Genomic DNA, 26,499 nt, shown 5'->3' on the forward strand with positions numbered 1-26,499 from the left:
TCTTAATTCTGTCTGGTTTCCTAATGAGGCTGAAAATCACAAACCTTTAACAACTACAAAGGATTCTCACTGCAGAAAAACATAAAAACAATTAGGGATAAATAAAGAGAAAGTCGAAGCGATCATTTATAGAAATCCAGTTAATTTGTGTCATTTAGCTGAGAGATGAAGGCATGTTTGAAGTTTCCAAGTCAGAAATCCCTCTGAGTAACGCTCCTTTCTGTGAGTTTGGTGTCATTATTTTTTCTTTTCCACCTGTGATCCAACGGCAAAATGATCTAAAACAAGCACACACACACACACACACACGCTCACACACACACACGCACACACACACACACACACACACACACACACACACACACGCACACACACACACACACACACACACACACACACACACACACACACACACACACACACACACACACACACACACACACACACACACACACACACGCACACACACACACACACACACACGCTTAACGGCGGGGTAATCTACAGAGGAGAAACGAGCGTCCACCATCAATCAAAACCAGCTGCAGAAATCTGAATGTTCAGATGACTGCCAGTCAGCTTGGCGGCAGGCAGCACCTGAATCGACCTACAGTGAGAATCTAAAGGCCAGAAAACAAGAAATTGATCCCAAAATCTGTTTTTTGAAACACTTTACATCAATTCGTACCTCGTTTTCTGTCTAATTTTTCACTTTTTTGGCAGTTCAATTGCTTATGTGAACGCCAAGTGGACCAGAGGCCGCTCCAAAAGCAGAAAGTGGACTACAGCACAGGGCATTCTGGGTAAATGCAACCAAAACAAACGTGCTGGTCCAGTGTCAGTGGGAGAAATGACAAAATAGAAATCCTACAACCGCTAAAGTCTGACGCTACTCCATTTGTTTATATTTTGTGATGCAAGAAGTTGACCTCAGTTTCTTCTTCAGAGGCTTTTGTGCCGTTTCCATTAGTGGTTCTTAGAGCAGCGCCCCCCACAGGTGAGGAGGGGAAAAGGATTTTCATATTAATTTGGATTGCTTTGAATATTCATTATTAAAAAGTTACACTATTTTGGGCGTGCTGTGGTGGCGTAGGGGATAGCACGACCCAGATTTAGAGGCCTTCAGTCCTCGACGCAGCGGTCGCGCGTTCGATTCCCGGCCCCAGCTAACGATTGCCACATGTCTTCCCCTCTCTCCTTCCCTCTTTCCTGTCAGCCTACTTTCGAATAAGGGACACTAGAGCCCACAAAAGACCCCCTGGCGAGGGGAAAAAAAAAAAAAAAGTTACACTTTTTGCACTTTTTTGAAATTATTTTCCATTGAAAATGTGACATTCCACTGGGAAAACATGAATTAATAAAATAAAATTTCTTTTGTGTACAAAAGTTTGATAACTTTTTCAGCAGCCACTGTACAGCAGTGTAGCCAGCTGACCAAATGTGCTGGAGCTCAGCTTGGATTGCTAGGAGATAAGCAGAGTTCCACTGGGGTTGCTAGGTAACGGTGCAGTGCCTGCTGATTTGTGACTTAACAATCAGGAGGTTTTTGAAACGGCTCATTTTCCAGACACCAAAAATCTTTAACTTATTGCTAAAAGAACGTGTGGTTGTTTTGGGACTGATTGAAGAAGCTGTAAAGATCCAAACTGAAGTCCAAAAATGTGTAAAATGTTAATTTGCACAATATAAAATAATTTTTTGAAGCTAAGCTAGATAAGCTAATTGATTTGATGCTCTTGTGTCTCTTAAGTTTTGTTTAGGTGAAACAAAAGCAAAAATGGCTCTCTGGGTTGAAAAGGTTGCTGACCCTATAGAAGGCCTCAGAAAAACATCTGGTGGGCTGGATTTGGTCCCCTGGCCTTGAGTTTGGAACCCAAAAACTTAACCAATCGTATAAAATATGATAAATTTTCTGTATTTTAATCTTAATCACAGATCTAGCTTCTCCAAAGTGTGAGGGAGTTGTTCAAAACGCGTAGCGTCATAAATAAGATGATTTTGGCCGGCTGCAGCTGCTTTCGCGTTATTTTATGCTTCATCTGGGAGACGTTGCCTGACACGCCGCTGATGGATGGTGGCTCACGCCTCAGCTGGATGCCAAGGCGTCTCAGATGAGTCTGGCTCTCCTGAGCGGAGGATCCGCATCGGTCGTGGATCATCGCTGCGCTGACATGGAGGAGAGGCGCCAAGAACGGAAAGATGGAGGGAGGAGTTGAACACAACGTCTAGATTACCATAAAACCAGATCAGATAAATAAAGATCTGGGTTTATTTTTCTGTCATGTCTTCAGAGAAATTATAGTTTTTATTATCTGAATGTAAAAAATAAAAAGCTGTGCTGACTCATTCATTTAAGAAAAATGTCTATATATTTTTTAACATTTACAAAGTCTGATTCAAGTTTGATAATATTTAACTTTTGTAGTATTTGACACTATTTATTACTATTGTTTAGTTGTTTTTCTGTCAATCTCAGAAGCATTTATATCTATTCCCTCCATGCTGTCGATTCAGAAAAATAATAAATGAAAAAAATATTATAAAATTAGTGACAGTAAAAACCAGACTTTCATCATTTTTGCTTCAAAAGTAGAAAAATAAAAATATTACAGCTAACTTTTTTTTTTTTTTTAAATCTAATGAAGAAGAGAATAATGACAGCATTGCTATCACTATTAGCAACGAGAAGCAGCTCCACCTTGTGGTGCCTTTAGGAAACAGCAGCTTACCTGGAAAGTTTCTCCACCTGCAGCAAAACGCAGCATATTTTAATTTCCAAGCCCTACTGGCTAGTTAAAGCTCTGCTATTGAGAAGAAGAAAAACAAAAACTTTACTGAATCTTAGTCCTGGACGGTACAGCTAGCTTCTACAGGAAGTTAGAAAAGTGTTGTTTTACACTCCTATAAGCAACAGCTGTAAACCTGCGAGGATTGTTCATGATTTTATTTTATTTTTTATTTTTAAACCCTTTACAAAAGGGTAAAGGGTTCAGCCTACTTCATGTCATCAGATGGGTTCTTCTATTTTAATTGATTTGTTTCCGCAGGTCAGACAGTAATTAAGACAAACTGTAGCTGGTTAAAGTGAATTTAGCTTCCAAAGAGATTTGGTTTGGATAACTGTTTGCTTCAATAAATGAAGTTATTTCAAAGCTACCTTCTAATCAAATTATTGTGATGATCTGAAACAAGCAAAAACAGAAGAAATTGTCTGGAAATAATTTGTCTTCTCCAAATTCCTCAATTAATGACCTGAAAAACTGGGATTACAAGTATTTAACCAGTTTCTAACTTTAAAAAACACACAGGGTTGGTCAAGATTAGTGATGCAAACAATGAATTACTATTAATAATTTATTCTATTAAAATGATCTCCAATAGATTAACTAGTAATGTCCGTTTGGATCGTTTTTCAGTGTTGTAGTTTGGCCGCCATCCAGCAGAGGGCGCCGCTGGTCATCTTGAATAGGCTGAGCCGTTGGTATGGAAACAAAGATGGCCGCCAGGCCAGAACGGGGGAGGAGAAACTGCCCAAACGGAGTCCGTTTGGAGGTGAAAAATGCAATTCACGTGGTTCTGTTTTGAAATATAAACTCTCGACAGGCGTCACCTTAATAACGCTCTTTTATTATCAGTTAATTATTAGAAATTAAACGTAATTTGATCGATAAATCCCTGGTTATTCCGTTCAGGATAGACTCTGTTTAATCACCGTAACTGTTTTGGTGAAATTTTTCCGTCTGATTTTTGTTATTTTCCATAGTTTTCTCTTCTTCAATATTCATTTTTCCAGATCCTTTAGCAATCGATGCACCAGAATCAGCCTGACCGCAAAAACGTGACTGTAGTGTCAGGATAACAAAAACAAAACCGTCACTGAAATGTTTTATCTGACCTCTGAACGGCGTGAAAAGCTAAGCGTAATTGCAGGATCAATACGTTGAAAACAAGGAGTGAATTTGCAGAAACAGAGTCTGTGGGAGTTAAAGGAGCATTTTATCAATAATAATCCAAAGCGACAGCAGCACTTTGCATGTCGTCCCTTTAGATTTGATGGTTTATCGACTTGTTTCTGTGCATTCAACAGATTGGCAAGTGTTGCATTTCCTCCTTCAGCTCTCATCTGAAGCAGCAACATTATCTGTTCTCATGTTGAGGTCATAGCATGAAAACAGACGGTTGTCACGGTTTTTCCTTCAAAATAAACACATTGATATTCAATTAGCAATTAAATAACAGGATTGGGATTTGGTTCTGCACATCAAATCTGTTACTTTTGGGTAACAAAATCCAGCATTCAGCTCATTTACTGAGAGTTTCAATACATTTTTATATTGTTTCTGCATTTTCATGACAATCTGAACAATTAAGTAAAAAAAAAAAATGCATATTTTATCTGCTTGAACCTTGAATTACAAAACAATGTGGTTCTTATTTGCAATTAATCAATTACATTATTTAAATAATCTTGTTAATTGATTATCACACATTGAAATGCAGCAGAGGACAAGAGAAGAAGAACCTCTTCCAGGGCTGAAAGGATTAATCAGGTTAATTGTGATTAATCAGGTTAATTGTGATTAATCGATTATGGGAACAATCATCAACTAATTTAGTTACTGATTAATCGTTAACTGAAGTACACACACAAGAAAGGGCCATTGCTGAAAATGAAAACATATTCAGAGCAGTAGTGAAGCAAAAATTGCACAATATATATATCTATATCTATATATATAATATATATATATATCTATATCTATATATATAGATATATATATATTGCAGTTATAATAAAAAAACATTTGTCTGTAAATATGTTTTAGCCAAAACTCGTTAAGTGGCAGTTTTAGCTTCACCTGGTTCTGATTTACTATAAGCAATAAAATGTTTATAAACGTTAATATTTTTAATTTGCATATTTTAATATATTTCTAATATTGCATAAAAGAGGTTTAGGTGGTTAAATAAAATCTAAAGTGTTATTTTTAATCCGATTAATCATCAGAATAATTGCTACTTTAATCGTTAATTTTAGTTCTACAACAGATTGGTGCTTTATTGTCGATATGAATTTGGATATTTGCCACCAAAAGCCCCGTAACTAACCTAAAAATATTATTCCTGCAGCTACCTTTCAGCTCTAAATAAACCTAACATCTGTGTTATTCTTTTGCTCACACATCAACACAAAGCACATAATGAACCGACTCTGACGTGTCAGATGCTTTGTGAGCTGGAGATGCAGCGCCAATCTGTGCCAAATGAGCTCAACTGTTGCCCAAAAGCCATTAAAAATCCATCAGTGAGCCGCAGCGCTGGATGTTAGCGGCACAAAAACAAACGCGCTGCAGCATCTCGGTGTCTCCATTTAAGGCTGAGAAGAGCCGCAGCGTCCAGCTCAGGTGAGATTAAAAGCCTCATCAGAGGTTAGATTTGTCCTTTTCGTCACGTAAAGAGGTGTTAAAACACAAAGTAAAACTGCTGAGATTTTAGATTTCTATTGGAGAAACCAGTGTGGGAAAAATTTAGACACAAATTAGGACATTTCTTCATCTTTTCAAGCTTAATTTAACACATTTGCTGGTCAGTTTCACTAAATCAAAATGTTCTTTAAGTTCAGTAACCTCAGATTATTAGACATGTTTGAAATTTTATTAGTAATAAATACTCAGTTTAGGGCTGCAATTAATAATTATTTTAGTCATCAATAATTCTGACGATTAATCAGTTAATCAGATAAAAATTTATAGTTTTTTAATTTAACCACTTAAGTCATTTTATACAATATTCAAAATACAATAAAGATGCAAATACAATTAATTTTTAAAATAATACAATAAACATTTTATTGCCTAAAATGCAACAACAGCAGGTGAAACTAAAACTTCCACTTCAGTAGATTTGAATCAAACAAGTTTTTTATATCTTAAATGCAAAAAATATGTATATTGTAAAATTTCGACTTAATTACTTCTCTGAATATGTTGTTTTTTGAGTCTGAATTAATCACAATTATTCAATTAGTTGCCAATTATTTAAATTATCACAATTTGTAAAATAGAATTTAAATAAGTAGTTCCAGAAGCCAGAAGCATTTTAATAAATCACTTTAATCAAAAAAGATTATTTTTATTTCACAAGTTAAATTCAAAAAGTTGAACTTCACATCATTTTGTGACAAACAGGGACATTTTAAGCATTTATTACGGTAATTCTGATGATCAGTTACAGCGAATGAAAACCCAGAAATTCAGTTCATCAGATAATCTGAATATTTTCAGGCTTCATGGAGATGTTTTTACTTTCAAGGCTGCTGTTATTGGTGGTTTTTCCCTCCACTAAATTTTCCACCGATATATTTAGGAACATCCAGTTTCTTTTGCAATGAGCATTTTGTAACTTAGTGTCTTTTTTTATTATTATTATTTTTTTTAGCAGAAGTGCAAGCTCAATGAAAAGCTGCAGACTTTTCCATAAAGCTGGATCAGAACCAGAAAATGGATTTATTCAGATAAATTGTTACAAGGAAGAGGTCAAATATCCAAAAGCTCAACGAAATGCTAATATTTTGATTAATTTAGCCAAAAACTAACATTTCTACCCGGAAGCGAGTCTGGCATCTCTAGATAAATAACAAAACATAGAAAAAATGTGCAAAATGTACCCCTTTGCAGTTGTTATTCACATTTTATTAAAAACTGTCACATTGAAAATTATTTACAACCTTCTCAATAATCATTGAAAATATATTTATTAGTTTTGCAGTGATCAAGTCATCCTTCCAATGGCTTAGCAGCTTTTTGCAGGTTGAAGCTGGGATTTTAATGGCTCATCTTTGAGGTTGGAAGGCCTCTTTACCATCACCCTAATCTACAATCTTCCACCACAGATTAAAGTGAAGATTTGATTCTTTAACCTTCATCAAATCCAGCCTTAAAAAGTCAAAAGCAGCGTTGAATTGATGTAAACTTTTTACATTATATCTGGATTCTTTATTATTTACTCTTTAGTTTATTTTACATTTTACAAACAATTTAAATATTTCTTTTGATCCTCCAAATCTTTTTTGTTTCCTGATACAGGAAAACGTAAAAACTATGACCAAGTATTACGGTAATTATACATTGACTGATTTTCTGACAAAAACCCTTGGAAATTAATTTCATGTTTATAAGAGAAAAACAATGGCAAGTAAAAAAAAATAAAAAATGAAAAACAAAAATTAAAATTGGTCGATGCTGATGCTTCGTGCCTCTTGGAAAGAATCTTTTTTCTAGTAAATATGTGAAATAAATCTGAAAATTTCTGAGTAGCTTGGTTAAAATTGACGGTTTTGTGGACAATTTACTATATTCTTCTGTAACTCCAAGATTTTGCGATTGTTTTTGTGATTTTTTGTAATCAAAATCATTGATTGTGTGGTGATTTGTGATAATTTCCTTCAACTATCGGAGAACAGAGGGATGGCGCTCTGTGTTACTGTTTATGTTTTTGTTAATTTGACATCAATTCAAGCTGAGGTAGTAGAGTAGTGGAGCAAAGAAATACTGCCACCTACTGGTGGGAGTTTGTATAATTTTAACCAGATGATTTTGACAATTTCTCTGTAAAATTTGCAATAAAATCACAATCACAAAAATGCAGGGATTTGTTGGTTTTTGCGAGAATTTCTGTGAAAAACCTCAACATGTATGATGGCCATAACACTTTATCGTAGGAAAAAATGAATTTTTTTCTCTCCATCTAACCTTCAAAAATATTTTCTATACAAGTTTCTTCCAGGTCAGAGTTGATTGCGAGTTCATCTCAGGTCCAGACAGTTTAATAACTTCTTCATGTCATATAAAGTGACTTTCCAAGTAACAGACAAACAAAAACATCCATGAAACCTGAATAAATAAACATAAATTAACCCGGAAAAAAATAAGCTACATTCATTGAAGAACCTGGATTATTAAGAAGGTCAGCTCGAGTCATTCATTTATTAAACATCTCCGAGTGATAAATCACCACTAAATGTACGAGTCAGACATTAAATAGCACTAATGAGTGATTTCCACCTCTTATAATATCCCGCAATTAGAAAATATACAGTCATTAGTCGATAACCGAGTCGTAACAAAGTGTTTTGGTGAGTCTGATCCGAGTTCAGCTCAGATATGAAACCTTTTCCTTAGGAAAAATAAAGGAGGCCGAAACCTGGACCTTGCGGGACTCCGGGTTTCATTTGGGCGGAGAAGGCCATATGGGCAGAGGGTGAGCCTCGGTGTTGAAGACGTACTTGTCTAGACTGAGCAGCTCCTCGTCGTCGGAGAACAGCAGGTAGAGGTACTTCAGCGTCTCGCCCAGGAAGAAGCTCTCCATCTTGTCCCGGGGGCCGGGGTTAGCAGGGTCACGGACGTTGTTGATGGACGTGTAGCCGCCGCCAGGGACCTGCGATTGGAGAAGACGTGTGGGCAGGTGGTTAATGCTTCCATTGGGAAGCTGAAAAATCAATTTTGATACATGTTGAGCTTTCCCCAGAAGTCGAACATGAAACATAATTACATTTTTACCAGCTGAGGAAATGTCAGAGAGGCCAAGAAACAGAGCCGCTTTGGTCAAAAATCCTTCAAAATCAGTTTAAATTCATTCCTTTACAGGTGAACTATCATGCTTCCTTCAACAGGTTAGCTGTTTTCATTACATTTTGAACACAAAATCATTCTTAGATAACTAGCTTTTAGTTGTTTTAGGGCGTCTTTTCACTTTAAATCCAAATAAACTGCTGGCCACGCCCCCAACTCTATGTTTACATTCGCACGTAAAAATGGCTGCAAACAGATGTGTAATTACACAACCGTACATCTTTGAAAAGCATTAGTAGAGCCTCCTGAACAACAAACAAGAATGCAGCAAGTGGTCTCTGGATCGGAAGTAAACACTAAAACACTTTTCTTTTCCAGCAGCCATTGTACAGCGCATACAGAGGTAAAACCAACTCCAATGGGGTTGCTAGGTAACCGGCAGAATTCTGCTGGGGTTGCTAAGTAACAAGGAAATTCTGCTGTTGTTGCTAGGTAACGGGGCACTCCCTGATTGTTTGTGACGTTACGTTTCGGAGGTTTTAGGAAAACTTTAACTGAATGCCTAAAACCAGCCGAGTGGTTTCTCTATTTACGCACTGGGACTATTTTTAGAAGCAGTTGAGACCCAAACTGAAGTGCGATAACATAAAAATCTGAATTTTGCATAACAGTTCCTCTTTAAGTTCTGGCTCCACAATAGCTTACAAATCTCTTCTTGACGAAAATAAAAAGACTATTATGTTATCTAGTAATACGTAACAGTAGAAGAGTTTTAATAGAAATATACTTTTTTGGCCTTCAAGTTCGTTAGACTTGATGATTTTGGCCGACGTGACAAAAAGTTTGGACACCCCTGGTTTAGCATAATGTTCACACCATCAGCGAATCTGAAATAACAGGAATACGTGAGCGGCTGGCTGGTCAGTACCTTGGTGTAGGCGTTGAAGCTCTGCAGGATGTCCCAGCCCCAGTCTCTGTACTTGGCGTCCTTGGTGAACCGGTACATGTAGAACAGGCTCTCCACCGTCTCCGGGCGCAGCAGGTTGTGTCTGTCGGCAGGCTGCAGGATAGCAATCAGTATTTTTAGTCTGACCTTTAAAAAGCTGACAGGAAGCTCAGAAACACAACTTTATTAAAGTCGATTGAGGAGACAGAAGCAGCAGTGAGGACTGAATGAAATTATCCAGTGTTTATCCTTATCTTTAACTTAGCAATTTAGAGAGAATTTCAGCAGCTCTTTAAAACTTTTGGTTGACATGAGTCAGCGTTCGTCCCAGAGTGGGGGGGTCCAGATGAAGGAGGAGAGATGAAACAAAGAGGCAGAGCAGCAGCTGATCGATGGAGCTATGAAACATTTTAAACGGTCTCTCCATGCATCAACGTCTCGTCTCTGCTTGGTTTAAAAAATCTAATAAAAACATAGAAGGAGAAGAGGAGCTGCCAGCGGTTTCAGTTTCATCAGCCAGAAAAACCGAATGCATCTTTTGTTAGTATTTATGATTTGACCAGGATTCAAAAACATTTTACATGGAGCAGTCAGAACCTTCAGTAACACCTGCAAAAATCTGAAAGAGAAAGAAGGACTGACAGATGGATGAGTAGATGGATGGACAGTTGGATAAACAGATGATGGATGGATGTTTTGTTGGTTGGATGGACAACAAACAACCAACCGTCCGGATATATGGACAGTTAGTTGGATGGATAAACAGGCGGATGGATAGAAAGTTGGTTGGTTGAACAAACGATGGATGAAAGGATGAATGATGGATGAATGAATGATGGATGAATGATTGATGGATGGATGAATGATGGATGGATGCATGATGGATGAATGAATGATGGATGGATGAATGATGGATGGATAGATGATGGATGGATGACGATGATGATGGATGATGATGGATGATAATCTGATGATGGATGAAAACTGTTTCTGGATTGAAAGCTTCTGTTGATGAAGAGTCCAGTCAGCCTGTCATGTTGTTTATCATCATCTTCATCATCATGGTGTTTAAAAGCTGCTCTCTCTCTCTCTGTCTCTCTCTCTCTCTCTCTCTCTCATCCCAAAGGCCTCTGTGATCACTCCGTTGTTTCTGTGGGTCTGAATGAGTTTCCTAATTATCTCAGGAGTTAATGGAGAAATATTCAGCGCTGCGAGAAACTCAGAGCTGCTAATGAGAAACCAAATGAGGCCTGAGGAGAGCAGGGTGGCCGCGCTCAAACAAACGCAGAGCGGCTGATTAAAAATCAGATTCAGCAGACCTGAATCTGCTGGAACGTCTCAGGCGGCTTCGCACCGATTACACTGCAAAAACACAGAACCTGACCAACAACTTACGGCCCAGTTTCTACCGCTAATATCTAATCACACGTAAAATGAGACAAAACTAACAAGTTACTTTTCAGCAAGAAGTAGCAGCTTGTTTTATGTCAATAAAATAGTTATAAGTAAAATAATGTTCCATAGAATGAAACATTTTTATGTATTGTAGGTTTTAACATGAGGAACATTACAACTTATAAAAATATAGACCAAAAATACTTCGAAAGATTTTTGCCGTATTTCTTTAAAAAGTCAGATTGTGAGTGAAAATTGTTAATTATAAGTTATAATATGGGAAAATGTCTTCTTTTCTGATAACCATTTTCAAATCAATATGAAGGATTTATGACTTAAAATAAGAGCCTGTACTTTGATGAAATGTTATTTGTAATTTAGTTTGGTGTAATTTTAAATGCACTAAGATATTTGAAGTAGAAACTAGATAAAAATACTTGGTAAGATTGAGTGTTTTTGTAGTATTTCTCTTTCAGATTGTGTATAAAAACATGCTATATGTGCACGGTAATTAAAATTACAATGTAATTATTGGAAAAATATTTTGTTCCACTCTCAAATTATTCCACTTATAACTATTTTTTAAATAAATATTACAGAATTGACTTAAAACATTTGAAGTAGAAAGTAGATATAAATACTTGGTAAGATTTAGTATTTTTGCAGTGTTCCTCTTTCAGATTGCTTTAAAAATCCATTATTGTGTATAAAAACATGCTAATAGTGAATCTTGCACATGGATGTGAAAATAAAAGCGGCTGAAACTCGGCCTGACCTTCACAGAAATGTCCTGGCCTTCGCCGCCCTGCAGGTTGAAGTGAGCGATCTCCGGGCTGAGGCCCGTCTCCATCTGCTTGTACATCTGGTGGCAGGTCTCCATCAGCTGCTGGGCCAGGTCCAGGTGGTCCGGCGGCAGGCCGCTGTGCGCCCCCAGAGCCAGAGTCCCCGGCAGGAAGCACACCAGGTGGTCCTGCAGGGCGGCGACAAAGAGAAATAAATCTGTTTAATGCAGAGCTCCCACAAGATCCGCGCCGTCTTAGGCTGCGTTCACACTGGAGCTTGAAGTGACCCAAATCTGATTTTTGATTTAATCTAATCTTTTAATGAAAACACAGGTTGATTTTTTCAAATGCGACCCAGGCTGCTCAAGAAGGACAGCGAACAGTTAGGGGCCAGACGGACCCAATACCAGACCAATACCATATTAGGAACCATTGCACTCCGGAAATACAGGGGGCGCTGTTTGCCATTTAATTTGTGGTCTCCTGTTTTCATTTTCTTTTGAAATCTGTGATACATCTTCACCTTTCACTCTCAGCATGCATTCGAGCTTCTGTTTCATTTATTTCAGCTCAGCTCACAGTTCTAAACAAATTCTGTACGTTTCTGCGTACTTCTAAATCTGCTCCCTATTTGGGTCTTTTGGGGTCTGCTACTGCCCCTAGTGGTGAGGGAGTGGTAACACAACTATCAAATACCAACGGCTTCCAGACCAACAGAAAGAAAATATGTGGGGACTCTTGATACATGAACAAAATGGCCGCCGTCTAGATGGACCCGTATGAGACGGACAAGGAAATATGTCAGACATATTTCATATGCGGACAAACTGCCTCCAAACGATGGAGGAGGACAAGGTTCTGGTGACTGGCAGAGTAACAAACACATAGGTTACAAGTCTGACTTAGCTAGCAGATAAAAGCTACATTAGCTAAGCTAGTTCAGCAGCAAGTACTACAGAAATATTGCTGATATTTATCTTAGCATTACACTGAGGTAGGTAGAGTACTAAAGTAGTTTTAATGTTTAATAGCTAGGTAGGAATGAGGAGAGAGCTAGCGCTAACCTTGTCGTTTGTTTATTGTTGTCATAGCAACTGCCTACCAAGATGGCTGTCGGTTAGAAAGTTAGCGGAAATGTGGCGTTGCATGAGAGCTACACCAACTCCCATGACCCTCCATTGGTACCATTTTGGGGTTGAAGCGGCTGTGGGAGAGTTCTCCGATGAAGGTGAGCCTGCCGGGTCCGGTTTGCCTCAGCAGGTGCTTCTTCACTCCTTCCACCGCCTGCAGGTAATCCTCCAGCAGCCTGCAGCCAGATTCAGGAGGGTTAAACGCCGTCTGTGCCCTTTATGTTGGAACCCAACCTGGTTTATGAGGAACTCTGAATACTCGCAGGTATTTAATCTACTGGTGGGCGGCTGGGCTTTAACGTTGTGCTTGTAAATAAAGATTTAATTACAATTGCAAGTTTTGGCAGTTTTTGTTTTTCATGGGAAAATGTTGAATTTTCACAACAAAATGACAAAAACGTACCAATAATTTCCTTAGAGCTAATTTTCTTGTCATCAGTTTGACAAATATCTGGTTGGAAAACATTTATTCATCCCTATTCTCAAAGGTTTTATAATTTTCATTTGAAAACTTTTCCCTTTTATCCCGTCTTTGTTTTTTCTTTCCTTCCCTGTCTATTTTCTTCTTTTCCCCTTTTTTCTGCCTGCATTTCCTTTCCCTCTGGTTCATAAGAAATACTACTACTACTACTACTACTACTACTACTACTACTAATAATAATAATAATAATAATAATAATAATAATAATAATAATAATAATAATAATAGATTCAGTGCTCCTTATTGTGTAAAAACATCAATGCCTCTAAGAATCAAACATTTCTTTTGAATTATTTGTCAATAAATCACAACTTTTCTGATGTTTCTGTGACTTTAAGACAAGCAGAACCTACATGACCATATATGGAGAGATGATGCATCACATGGAGCAGAAAAACATGGGAAACAAACACCATTCTCAATTCAAAACAAAACAGCATTTAGAGTGACAAATATTTCAATATGTTAACGGAACTCAACGATTAATCGATTATTCTAGTGATTAATCAGACTAATTGTCACATTCTGCAAATTTTTCATTTAAGCCCTTTTCATGCAATATCAGAAAATATTAAAAGATGCAAACAATAACATTTTTGTAAGAAAATTAACATTTTATTGCCTAAAATGCACTAAGAGCGTTCATTTACTGAACACTTGATCATTTATAGCAAAGGATTAATCTGCAGGTAAAATTACTACCAACATCAACTTAAAAATTTATTTTTAAGACAATTAAATCTGAGCTCAGAAGTATTTTTCTAGATGCAGATGAATCTTTAGTTACAAAAGAAAAAGAGTTCACTAAAGGAATCCTGTTCCTGCATTTTATGGAATAAAATGTTTTTTGAAACATTTATATAAATGTTTCAAAACATTTGGATAAATGTTTTATTCATTTATTAGACAAATAAAAACATCTTTAATTTGTCTTTTATAAACAAATAAAAGATGCTTATTTGGATTTTTTACTTTATCTCTAATATTGTTTTAAAAGGCTTAAATATGCCAATTTTTAAGAATCTGATTAATCGATTAAACATCAGAATAATTGATTAATCGACAACTAAAACAATCGTTAGTTGTCACCCTAATGTGTAGAATGTGTCTGCATTGATTTTGTTGGCCGCGGCTGCAGCAGAGGCTCCCAGTGGTACCAGTTTGTGGCCCAGACCTGGTACTGGGGGTCCTGGGTGAGGTGGCTCAGCTCCCTGAACTCCAGCTGAATGCTGGTAACCTCGGCGACCGTGCTGTCTGACGTCCACCGCGGCGGGTGCGCCGTCCCCTTCCCGATGTTGACGTCTGAAAACGGGATCTTTGACGGCGTCTTGAAGGCCGGCATCAGTCGGGACCCCAGATCTTTCTTTAAGGGGCAGAAAATAATCTAATTAAAAACTGATGTTTTTCTTGATGTTGAAATAAAGTTTTTCCTTACAGCTTTTTCCAAGAAGAGCTGGTCTTCTGTCAGGTGGTAGCAGCTCAGCAGTCCGCCCAGAATCCGAATAGTCGTCTCAAACAGATTCACGTCCACGTTCTTGTCAAACGAAAGCTCTTTCTCCACCCAGCTTCTAGCTTCAGCAAACTCTGCATCAACAGACCCGTTTACATCGTTTACATCCGGAAATTTCACACAAGCAAACAGCAATGGAGGGAAAACAGGAGATTCTTTTACAAGCCATCATGGCCGCAGTGGAACGACTCTGTTTACACGAATTAAACCTGGACGTGGAGCTATTACTAGTACAGTGCAGGACGCCACAGCAGAGCCACAAACAAAGCAGAAAAACCCCTGAAGGACTCAACCACTCATGTTCTTCTTCTCTTTCGCTCTCCATGTTTAACCCACCTCCATCTCCCTCGCTATTTTCTTCTTAATTAAAAATTTTTCCCAACCTTGTTACCTAGTTTTTATAGAGTTTTATAGAATACAAAGCACTGCATCCATCCATCCATTTTCTTACACCCTTTGTCCCTAATGGGGTCAGGAGGGTTGCTGGTTCCTCTCCAGCTACGTTCCGGACGAGAGGAGGGGTTCACCCTGGACAGGTCGCCAGTCTGTTGCACACACACACACACACACACACACGCACACACAAGCATTCACACACACGCTCACAACCATTCACACACACAACCATTCACACACACACTCACACCTAGGGAGAATTTAGAGAAACCAATTAACCTGACAGTCATGTTTTTGGACTGTGGGAGGAAGCCGGAGAACCCGGAGAGAACCCACCATGCACAGGGAGAACATGCAAACTCCATGCAGAAAGACCCCGGGCCGGGAATCGAACCCAGGACCTTCTTGCTGCAAGGCAACAGCTCTACCAACTGTATCCCTTTTCCTTTTATACATCAGGCGCACATTTAGGATTTAGCTGGCATTGTGTTGGCAACTTAACAGCTAAAGCTAGTCATTACCGGCTAGCAGCTAGCAGGGAAACAGAGACGGGGTCTAGTGGGCGTGACCTGACATGTAAGGATGTAAATGTTGACCAATAAGTTTAAAACCTTCTGTGTGGAACAAAAAGTGAAATAAATCACCTTCTTTTAGGCCCATAATCCACATGGTGTCCAGAGAGTCGATGAGCGTCAGGCCCAAACCGAACCATTCGCTGAATGACTTGGAGATGGGTTTGAGCTCATCGTGACCCCAGGCGTATTCCCGGTAGGCTTTCCAAGCGTGCCTGAAGGCATCACGGACGGCCTCCAGACGCTCCGCCGCTCCAGGAGAAACTGGATTTAAAAACAAAGACGATTCATTCAGCTCCTCTTGAAGTGCATAGAGTTAAAGGAAATCTTCAAAAATTTAGAAAACCTGCAAACAATGTTACGAAATATACAAACAAAAAAAACCTGTAAGAGCAGAAACATGTAGATGGTTTCCAATCGTGAAAATAATCAATTAATCATCAGAATGCAACTTGATCAGTCAATTAATGGTCAAAATGATCAATTGTCAGAATTATTGATTAATCGTCAGGAAAACTGATTAATCATGAGAGTTATCTGATAGATCAATCATCAGCCTAATCAGTTAATGTTGTGATAATCGATTAATCATCAAACTAATTAATTGTCAGTTCAATTGTTTAGTGGTCAGAATGATCAATTAATTGTGAGAATAATAAATTAATTATCAGACTAATCAACTAATTGTCAAAATAATCGATTAATTGTCAGAGTTATTGATTAGTCATGATAATCGATCAAATAAATCAATTAATCACTGGTCTACTTGCTTAAAGGTCAAAAAAATCGATTAACCGACAGAACGATTGATTAATGATCAGAATAATCAGCTGATCATCAAATCAATTAATATTCAGGATAATTGATTAGTGGTCAAAATGACTGACTAATCGTCATAATGATCAACTAATCATGAGAATAATCAACCAGTTACGAGACTAATCGATTAATCTTCATGTAATTTATTTCTAAAATAATTGGATGTTGGAGCCCTGAATAAATTTAACAATAACAGGTTCAGTAATAAACATTTAAAAACATAAAAATCCACTCAGCTCTTGTTTCTGAACATTCAGACGGATTTAAAAACCATCCGCTCTCTTTCTCTTCTAGCTTTTCTATTTGGACCAGCGAACTGGAACCACCTGAAATTGATCACTTCCTGTTCATCACGATCAGAAGCAAATGAAGGTGGACCTTGCTGATGGACGGAGGCCGCGGGTTCGGCCGGCGCTTGAGGCTCCGCAGCTTCTTTCTGATTGGACGGAGGCTCTGTGGCCGGCTCGGCTTCGATCACCGCTCCTCTCCAGCTGCATGGCGACAACAGCAACTTCGAAACACGCCTTTCAGACATTTCCTTTCCTGAAATCAGTCAGGTTACCTGATAATTTTCTTCTCCTCCTCCTTTTCCTCGCCAGCTTCTTCCCGAACCACTTCCTGGTTCTGCTTTGCGTCGCTCACCGTGTCCAAAGCATTCCCATCTTTTCGGGAGTTTGGTGCAGCTCTTCTGTTGGAAAATGGCTTCCTCTATCGGCAAAAACACAGAAACAGATTTTAAAAAAAGAAACATAAAACACACTTACTTGTATAAATTAAATAATATCCCTCATTTATGTAGAGTTTATTGTTTGAGGAATATTTCTGCAGCCCGTTTTATTCTCAGATTATGTTGATTCATCCCATCATGACTCACCAGTCTTCCATATCCTACACATTTCCACAGTAACCAGCAGCTATTTACATCCTGCATCCTGAGTCATATTAACCGTTTCCTGGAGCTGCTGCTGTTACTGTAAATAAAAGGCGTCATTTATGTGATAAGCTCATTTAAATTTGATTTTCCAAAACGTCCAGCTGGTGTTTTTCATCTCTTTGCTGCTCTGTGTTGGTCTAACAACTTACTGTTTTTAAATCTTTAATGCAAAAACAGTTTTGGATGAATTAATTATCCGAGTTTTGTTCTTTCAGTAACTGCCTCTCTTTTAAATGGATTACTAAATTAGTTGAAAATTATTTTCATAATTGATTTATCACAACTGTCAATAAGATATTAATTTTCTTATCTAAAAAGGGTTTGAATTATTTGTATATTTGCATTTTTTAATGTGTTTCTATTATGGTATAAAAATGGCTTCAGTGAATGAATGAATGTGACATTTTTCTTTACACAAGCAACGGAAAAAATAATCAATTAATCACAATCTTCTATTAATCATCAGGATAATCAATAAATCACCAAAATAATCATCAGAATTATTGATTACTAGTCAGAATGTCACTTGATTAGTCTGATCAATTGTCAAACTAATCACTTAATAATCAGAATAATCTATTAATGGTCAGAATAACTGATCAATTATCAGAATAACCAATTAATCACCAGAATGATTGATTAATCATTAGAATGATAGATTAATTGTCATTATTCTCATAACTATGGGAATAAATTAAATTAATCGTCATAATGTTACCCGATTAGTTTGATCAATAGTCAGACTAATCAATTAATCAGAATAATTGATTAATAGTCATATAACTGATTAACTGTAAGATCAGTAATCACCTGAGTGATCGATTAATCATCAGAATGATCAATTAATAGTGAGAATAATCGCTCAATGGTCAGACTGATCAATTAATCGTCAGGATAATCGATTAATCTTCATAATAATTGATTTTGGAAGTTGCAGTCATAAATAAATCTGATAAAATATTCATTTAAAAACAACAACATGAATATTCACTCAGCTCTTGTTTTAGAAATAAAATCCCACCTTGGTGGGCGGCCTAGCCAAAGCAGGGATGTTCGGTCCTCTGGGGTCCATCGGGTCTTGAGGCCCTTCAGCCGCCTCCGCATGGGGCCCGGCTACCGGCTTCAGAACCGGGGGAACCAGACCTCCGTCCCTCAGCTCCAGCCAGTCGTCCTTATCGGACAGCCCTGCAGAATTTTCCCGTTAGCTGAACTCCATCCTCAGAAACACCAGATGTTCCACTAAACTCTCATCCAGACGAGCGCCTGGGTTGACCTCTCACCTCTCCACTGCGCCGCCATGCTGGAGAAGGAGAGCAGCGTGAACACGAGCAGCAGAGCCAGCAGGAAGAGGATGAGGCTGCGCTGCAGCCGAGAAAGCTGCTTCCATTTCTGAGAAAGCAAAAACGGACAAATTAAATCAAACTCCACTTACATCAATAACTCCAACATCCCCATCGCTTCACCTAAAAACAACAAAAAAGTACAACCTCTCTTCATTTAATGTTTTATTTCTCAGACTTTTTCAGGCTGAATACACAAACAGTCACAGACCAGCCAGTTTAAAACTGACCCCACAGTAAACATCTTAATGTCTACAGTCTGAAATTTAAACATTCACTGTCTTTGTTCCTTCTAATATAAAACGTGACGCTGTTTTTCTAAATGTGACTGATCACAATAAACCATAAACAAATCTATTTGAGTTATTTACAGTTTCTGAAAATGTTTTCTAAGCTTTCGCACATAGAGATAAAAAAAAACAACAACTTTGTTTTAGGGCTATTTGTAATTTATAAACTAAATAAAGATAGACCTGAGTTGCAAAAACAAATATTTTCTTCCAACCAGTAGACTGCCCAACATCAATAGTTTTACTTTAGGTGTTAAGATGCAGTTAATCAGCGCGGGGCGCAGCGCTGCTCACCGCCTCGTCATCATCACATCACATTCAGCCGCAGACAGAGATCTGCACTCGTGTATCGTAATAATGTTGAAAAACTAAAGTTCTGCAATCCAGAAACCTTCCACCGGCATCTTCAGGCTTTCTTTTAGTCTGAGGTGGAAAGGACTACAGAGCAGGGCATTATGGGTAAACACAACCAAAACAAACATGCTAGCCCTGGGCTAGCAGGAGAAATCACTCATTTCTCAAAATAGAAATCTCACAGTCATTTTTGTTTCTATTTTGTGAAGAAGAAGGTTTTTCATGTTGTTTCCTTCAGCGGCTTGTGGTGCAGCGCCCCCACAGGCGAGGAAGGGAACAGGTTTTTAAATTAGTTTGTTTTGACTCAGTGTAGCGTAACAAATGTTGCAACTTTGTTCACAAATAGAAAAATATCTGCTGGACTATCAGGTGTAAAAACAGCCTGAAGAAAATCACAAATAAAGAGTTTCACATAACAAACAGGCCAGTCAGGCAGGAAGCTGCTGGACCAGTTCAACATGGAGGAAACTGGAACCTGGTGGTTTTAACCCACCAGAGGACAAAACTCTTCACTACAGACAAACAGGAATAATAATTCACATGGATAATCTTTTCCTGCGCAAAACCACAAATATCTCAGTGAGCACACAAACAAATTATGAAACGTTTGATTATTTCTTGTTAGGGAGATTGACTGGGTTCTGCTGTTTTTTCACACTCACCCTCATTTGACTTTCAGATCATTTAGTTTGTTTTCAGTTTGCCGCTCTTTTGATTGTTTGTGTTTTGCATATTTTCTACAGGAAATGAATAAAATGTGCAGAAATATGGAGATAAATTTGGATTTTCCTGGTCGCCGTCCTCACCCTCCAGCAGGACTGTCTCCGGTGTTTGCCGTTGTTGTAGGCGTGACTGTGGGGGTCGCTCAGGGTCAACGCGATGAAGTCCTTCCTGGGAGGCGGGTACATCCTCAGTCTGGATGATGGGGTCAAAGGTCATAGAACCTGGCGACGAGAAACCAAAAGTTAAAACCATAGCAAACCTGTCAGGTAGGACATGGCTCCCAGTATGGAGATTCACACTAAACCACAAATTGGGTTTTCTACCAACATTTGGACTCTTTCACTTCCCCCAGAATCTTTTTCTCTCAGAATCTTTATGTTTCTCTCTCACAATCTTGACATATTTTTGTCATCATTTGGACTTTCCTTCCCCAGAATTTTGACATTTCTCAAAAATCTTCAACATTTAGATTTTTATTTTATGGAATTCTGACAAATTTTTCTCATAATTTAGACTTTTTTTTCTTAGAATATAGATTTTTCACCATAATTTGAGTTTTTCTCCCCAGAATGGGGGCATGTTTTCTCTCATAATTTGGACTTTTTCCACCCAAATTTTTTTGCAGATTTTTCTTTCCTAGAATTTTGACAAATTTTCACATATTTTAGACTTTTCTTTCTTAGGATACATATTTTTCTCTCTCAGAATTTTTATTTATTTTTCCCCATAATTTGTATTTTAACCCCAGAATTTTGGCATATTTTCCCTCATAATTTGGACTCCACGTCTGGAATAGTGACATTTTTCCCCAGAATTTAGATTTTTCTGTCCCACAATTATTAGTTCTTTTCCCCACCAAATTTAGATTTTTCTTTCCAAGAATTCCAACTAATTTTTCCCATATTTTAGACTTTTGTCATATTTTCATCCATTATTTGGATTTTTTTCACCAGAATTTTGATTTTTCTCCCCCCAGGATTTTTACTGTTTTTCTCATAATTTGGATTCATTCTCCAAAACAAAAAAACCAATATAGTCAATATAATTTATTTTCTTCTTTAGTGGCTCTAATCTTGTTTCGCACATTTTTAGCTGAACTGAGGTTATAAATTGCTCGTAATGTCAAGATTGCAAACCGCTTTCTATACGATTATACTAAGCAATAAAATTTAAAACCACTATATCACAAATTGTATTAAAATACTGCTGTAACACACCGCTCAATGACCTAAATCTGGCTAAGGCTAACGTCTGAGCTACTTTGTTGAATAATTTTATCAGAATATAAGCATTTTACCAGCAGATGACAGAACCGTCCCCCGGTTAAAGCTTCGGTTTTCTTCCCTCTGACACCGTTGAGGCAGCTTGGCTCCCTGACAGCGACTCTCCGCTGCTGAAACCCAAACAGCTGTTAGCTTCCAGAGGCTAGCCCGCCTCTTCCAGTAGCTTCCGCATGAAAAATAAAACCTTTTCAGGTCCAGAACCGCAGCCCAGTAGAAAAAAAGAAACCTGTACGACTTTTACACCCAACAAAAAGCTGCTACCTGAGACGCCAAACAGGTTAAACCGGGGGGGGAATTATGCTAAAGTTACAGAATGAAACACCAAGTAGAGATGCGGAAAGGAACGAACCGGTGACGACGTAATGTCACGTGATCTGCGTAACGTAAGGACGTTAACCGTTTCAGTACCGCGGTTTCTACATAAACCCCCAAATATGTCAATATTAGCTTTTTACGGGATTAGACGTGGTTTTTGTCCTAATTTTATTATACAATTAAAACAACTGGATTGCTTTTTTTTTTAAAAAAAAAATCTATCCCAAGTTAAAAAAGAACGAAAAATTAAAGGGATTAAAAAAAACATATGTATGGCAGTTTATTCCACAGATTATTCCCAGGAGAAATCTGAAAGCCCCAGATATAAAAAAAAGAAACTGTACATTTCTAAATCTGAAAAGTCAAAAATTAGCAAAAAAAAAAAAAAAAAAGGACATTAACCTCAAATTTTCTAGAAGACCAATTTTCAAGCAAATTTTCAACTTTTCAAACTGAAGATTCTGAGTTTAGAAATTCTTATCTTTTTTATAAAAAAAAAAAATCGGAAATGTTTTCTAAGTTCAGAAAAAGGTGAGTTAAATTTGAAATATCAACTTTTGGAGCACAGGAATTTACTTTGCCCAGAAAATGTATTTTTTCTTTTTGTTTTCATATTTGTGGCAGAAATTTAATCTGCTTATAATCGCTGTAACACGTCATATCAACCCACCTTGTTTCAAAGTTTCATAATCCAAACAAAAGCATATAATTTACTTTTACTACGATATTCCCTAAATTTTATTACACATTGCTTCTCAATAATGCTAGTACTAATTCCAGTTCCTTAGATGTCTAGTTCATCTAAAAATAGAAAGAACTTTGAGTTGTAGAACAAATTAATCAGCCTAAATATATTTCTGTGTCTCAAGTTCAAATATTTATTAAGTTTAGATTTAGAGATTTGACAACAAAACTGTAAAAAAACAAAAACATGCTGGGGCAACAGCAGAAGAAGTGCCTGTGTGTGTCATACCTGAGATGTAAAGGAGAAAAATTATATTTATACATACATCAAAATGTAAAACAAATGCTTTGCATCTTTTAAAACGAGGACTGATCGTAAACAGCTAGCACCAAGTATGCATGAGATGACGTCAGCATCTGAATAAGCTTTAAATAAATGATCAGCACCTTCAGTTAAAGTGATAAACTGGCATCAGTGGGACAGAACCGGCCTGGAAGCAAAACCGTCTGATTCTTATATACACACTAAAGAATGTGAACAGCACAAAAAACACATATTTAATTTACTTTATGCCAGATAAATGTCTCTGTAAACAAAAATGATTTCTCTGTTAAAAAAAGCAACAGAGTCGCTGAAACCGAGGAATTCAATCCCCCAACACAAGAGAAGGAAGTTAGTGAAATCTTCAGAAACTGGAGAAAGAAGCTCTTTCTGTGTCCGTGATTTAAAATCCTGCTGGGTTCAAACTTAACATGTAGAATTTTGGTTCAGTTAAATTATAAAATAAGGAAAGTAAACAGCAACTGTGATTGTCAGTAGAGCAGATGTTTAAATTAGCTAATCTACCACCGCTGTGCTAGTTTAGCTAATAGCAGCTGTAGCTAATCTACCACAGCGATCGCTTATTCATAATAACAAAATAAACATAATATATAAAAATATAAAAATGTAACGGACTGAATATTCTGCTCAAACCAAAACACAAAAACTAGGTAACAAGGTCCAGAACATACAAACAAAATAAAAATAACAGAGCTAAACACAAAGGAATTAACTCAATGGCAACACCCAATGACAATACTTAACATGTAGACTGTGTAATTCTGAATATGGTTCAGTTAAATTATAAAATAAGGAAAGTAAACAGCAACTGTGATTGTCAGTAGAGCAGATGATCCTCACGCGCCTCCCAACCCCGGTCCGCAGGAAAGAAGGCCGGTCCGCTGCACTAGACCAAATGCGTCATTTAAAAAAATTTCAATGAACATTCGATCAGTCCGGCCCTCGGCTTGTAGCTAAATTTTTTATTTGGCCCTCCGTCCATTTGACTTTGACACCCCTGTCTTATGAACAAAAATAAAACCAGAAATGATTATGAAACAAACAAAAGAAAACACAACCACAACAATTTATCCTCTGAATAGTTTAACCTTTTCACCTTCAGCAGAATAAAAACTTGCAACTAGGTCAGGTTTTTAAGTGTTCACTAAAAATATTTTTAAACTTATCTTCTTGAATATCATAATAGTTCAACAGGTTATAAACTTATTTTACCACACAGTGATTCAGCTCTCCGAGGTAGCTTTGCATCCTGGTATCGGTGAGGAATTTCACCTCTGTGTCAGTCGGACCCAGACGGCTTCCTGGATGACAGGAGTAGGTCACCGTCTGAGACGCAGAGACGCTGTGCAGCCGCAGGAAACGCATCTGCACCACACTCTCACCTGGATAAGAAAACTAACAAACACATCATCAATGTTAATATTTACCAGCTCTGCAACTAACAATTATTTTAACAATCAATTAATCAACCATTCTGGTGATTAATTGATTATTCTGATGATTAATCTATTTTGCTGACGATTAATTGGGCAAAAATGTGGCACATTCTTCAGATTTTTCAACTAACCACTTAAGTCTCTTTATACAATATTAGAAATACAATATAAGATGCAAATAAAAACAAAAAAACAGCAAAAAAAAGAAAAGAAAAAACATTTTATTGCCTAAAATAAAATAACTTGGTATTCCTTTAGCACATCTGAAGCTAAAACTACCACTGGAAGAGATTTGGCGAAAACATATTTACAGACAAACAGTTTTAGATTAATGTAAAATGTATATAGTTTTTGAACAGTTTTAACTTCTTTAGGCTCTAAATATACGTTTTTTTGTTCAGCAAGTAGCAGAATAGCTATTTAGCTACAGTATGTGTTCAGGCATCTAGCTAACAATCTAGCTAGCTTTCTTTTAAGCTATAGGTAAATACATAGTTAGCTTTCTAGCTAGTTATATTTAGTTGTAGCTTGATAGCTAAATAGCTAGCTAGCTTGGTAGCTAAACACATAGCTAAATAGCTATTCTTCCATTTGAGGAGTTTTGGAAAAAACAAATTTACAAACAAAGGGTTTTTCTTAGTTTAATTGCAAAATGTTTACATTTGTATTTGCATATACTGCTCTGAATATTTTTCTTTTTTAAAATTTTCTCCGAAGAGTTTTTGCGGCGCTAGTGGCTCGTATCTTTGCGACAGTAGGCGGACAGGAAAGTGGGTGAGGAGAGGGGGGAAGACATGCGGCAAAGGTCGTCGGGACCGGGAGTCGAACCCTCGACGTCCACGTCAAGGACTAAGGCCTCCAAACGTGGGGCATGCTAACCCCCTGCGCCACCACAGCACGCCTCTGCTCTGAATATTTGTTTCCAGAAAATTGCCTTTTTTTGAGTGTATACTTCAGTCAACGATTAACCAATTATTAAATTAGATGACGATTATTTTAATAATCGATTAACTGCAATTAATCATAATTAATCACGATTAATCCGATTAATCGCTTCAGCCTTAATAATAACAGCTAAAAGTCTTAATTTTGATGCTGTGGTTCTGTGTCATTGGTGTTATTTTGTACTGATTTCTTTAGTTATTGATATGGATGCAGTTGCTTCGCATCATTTATTTCATCTCCTTGGTTGAAAATTATTATTTTTTTCTTGTTTGATCAAAAGACATTAAGAATTGGGTCTCAGTTTATAGTACATAGTCTCTGCAATGGGATCTGGGTCTTCCTGCCGGTGTTTATGAATGAATATCTGCTACATTAAGAGGTAAACCAATAAAAAAGACTAATGAACATGATGCTGTGGGTTTATATCAGTCACCTGATGACCCTGATCCAGCCTGCTGAGCCAATAAAACGATCCGTCTTCAGCTGATTCATCCATCCAAGCTTTCATCGGCAGCTGCAGAAGAAAAATGACGATGTTTCTAATCAAAAATATTCTGTTGTTTTTCATTTGAAGAGATGGAGAGAGTGATTCTGCCTCAAATCATCTCTTTCATGGTCTCAGTGTTGGCACTAAGAGCATATTCTGGCTGCGAGTCGTTGAACTGAGGGGCTTTAACGAGGCTCCTTCAGGTCAGCAGAGACGTCGTGTAATTTCCTGCAGCCGTCCGCGGTGCAGGTTTCATACCTGGGGGAGTTCGGGGTGAAGGCAGGTCTGCTTTGATGAGGAGGTGAAGCTGCAGTAGGCCAGCAGAGCGTCGGCGGAGCTGCCCTGGTTGGGGTCGATGTAATACATTCCTGCAGAGGAGAGAGATCAGCACGGATCAAGACAGCGCGCTCTGTACTGACAATTACTCTGGTGAAACGAGGAACAACAACAGCTCACATATTATGAAAGAGGAGAGAAGCTGGAAAAACGACATTTCTAGATATATAAACATATATATACATATATATGTATATATAATATTTATATATATATATATATATAAATATATACAGTACAGACCAAAAGTTTGGACACACCTTCTAATTAAATTCAATTAGAAGGTGTGTCCAAACTTTGGGTGTACTGAAGCAGAGACGGATTTAAGTTTTGTTTTTTTTAAAGGTTTTATTGGCTCTAGTGGCCTTTATTTGACAGTAAAGTGGGTAATGAGAGAAGGGGGAAGACATGCAGTAAAGGTCACCAGG

At 37.6% G+C, this 26,499-nt stretch overlaps 2 protein-coding genes across 2 annotated transcripts in view; both read right to left on the reverse strand.

Annotated features, from left to right (window-relative positions):
* Positions 1 to 6,095: 6,095 nt before the first annotated feature.
* Positions 6,096 to 21,907, reverse strand: man1b1a (mannosidase, alpha, class 1B, member 1a). Its single transcript, XM_044096298.1, has 13 exons — positions 21,540 to 21,907; positions 20,326 to 20,463; positions 18,816 to 18,924; positions 18,557 to 18,720; positions 17,164 to 17,309; positions 16,980 to 17,092; positions 15,855 to 16,046; positions 14,740 to 14,888; positions 14,408 to 14,667; positions 12,879 to 12,999; positions 11,687 to 11,881; positions 9,499 to 9,630; positions 6,096 to 8,436 (listed from the first exon to the last, which is right to left on the reverse strand). Exons 2-13 carry the CDS (start codon positions 20,425 to 20,427, stop codon positions 8,227 to 8,229), a joined length of 1,893 nt encoding a protein of 630 aa, XP_043952233.1. The 5' UTR covers positions 20,428 to 20,463; positions 21,540 to 21,907; the 3' UTR covers positions 6,096 to 8,226.
* A 2,055-nt stretch (positions 21,908 to 23,962) lies between these two features.
* si:ch211-196i2.1 (collagen alpha-1(I) chain) overlaps positions 23,963 to 26,499 on the reverse strand; it is a 78,816-nt gene continuing 76,279 nt past the window's right edge. Inside the window, exons 64-66 of the mRNA XM_044095731.1 lie at positions 25,994 to 26,103; positions 25,682 to 25,762; positions 23,963 to 24,262 (exon numbers count right to left, since the gene is read on the reverse strand). Of these exons, the coding sequence (XP_043951666.1) occupies positions 24,071 to 24,262; positions 25,682 to 25,762; positions 25,994 to 26,103 (383 nt within the window). The 3' untranslated portion in view covers positions 23,963 to 24,070. The remainder of the gene's footprint in view (positions 24,263 to 25,681; positions 25,763 to 25,993; positions 26,104 to 26,499) is intronic.

Source organism: Gambusia affinis, linkage group LG17 (assembly GCF_019740435.1).
Source record: "Gambusia affinis linkage group LG17, SWU_Gaff_1.0, whole genome shotgun sequence".
NCBI classification, from domain to species: Eukaryota; Metazoa; Chordata; class Actinopteri; order Cyprinodontiformes; family Poeciliidae; genus Gambusia; species Gambusia affinis.

What these genes read in the sequence shown, in the direction of transcription:
- man1b1a (XM_044096298.1), bottom strand. Translation starts at nt 20,427, where the DNA reads ATGTACCCGCCTCCCAGGAAGGACTTCATCGCGTTGACCCTGAGCGAC. An exon ending in GAGGAGAAGAAAATTATCAG is followed by an intron (nt 17,093 to 17,163) that starts GTAACCTGACTG and finishes GTCGCCATGCAG; the next exon opens with CTGGAGAGGAGCGGTGATCG. An exon ending in GCTTCAACGCCTACACCAAG is followed by an intron (nt 8,437 to 9,498) that starts GTACTGACCAGC and finishes CTCCAATCGCAG; the next exon opens with GTCCCTGGCGGCGGCTACAC.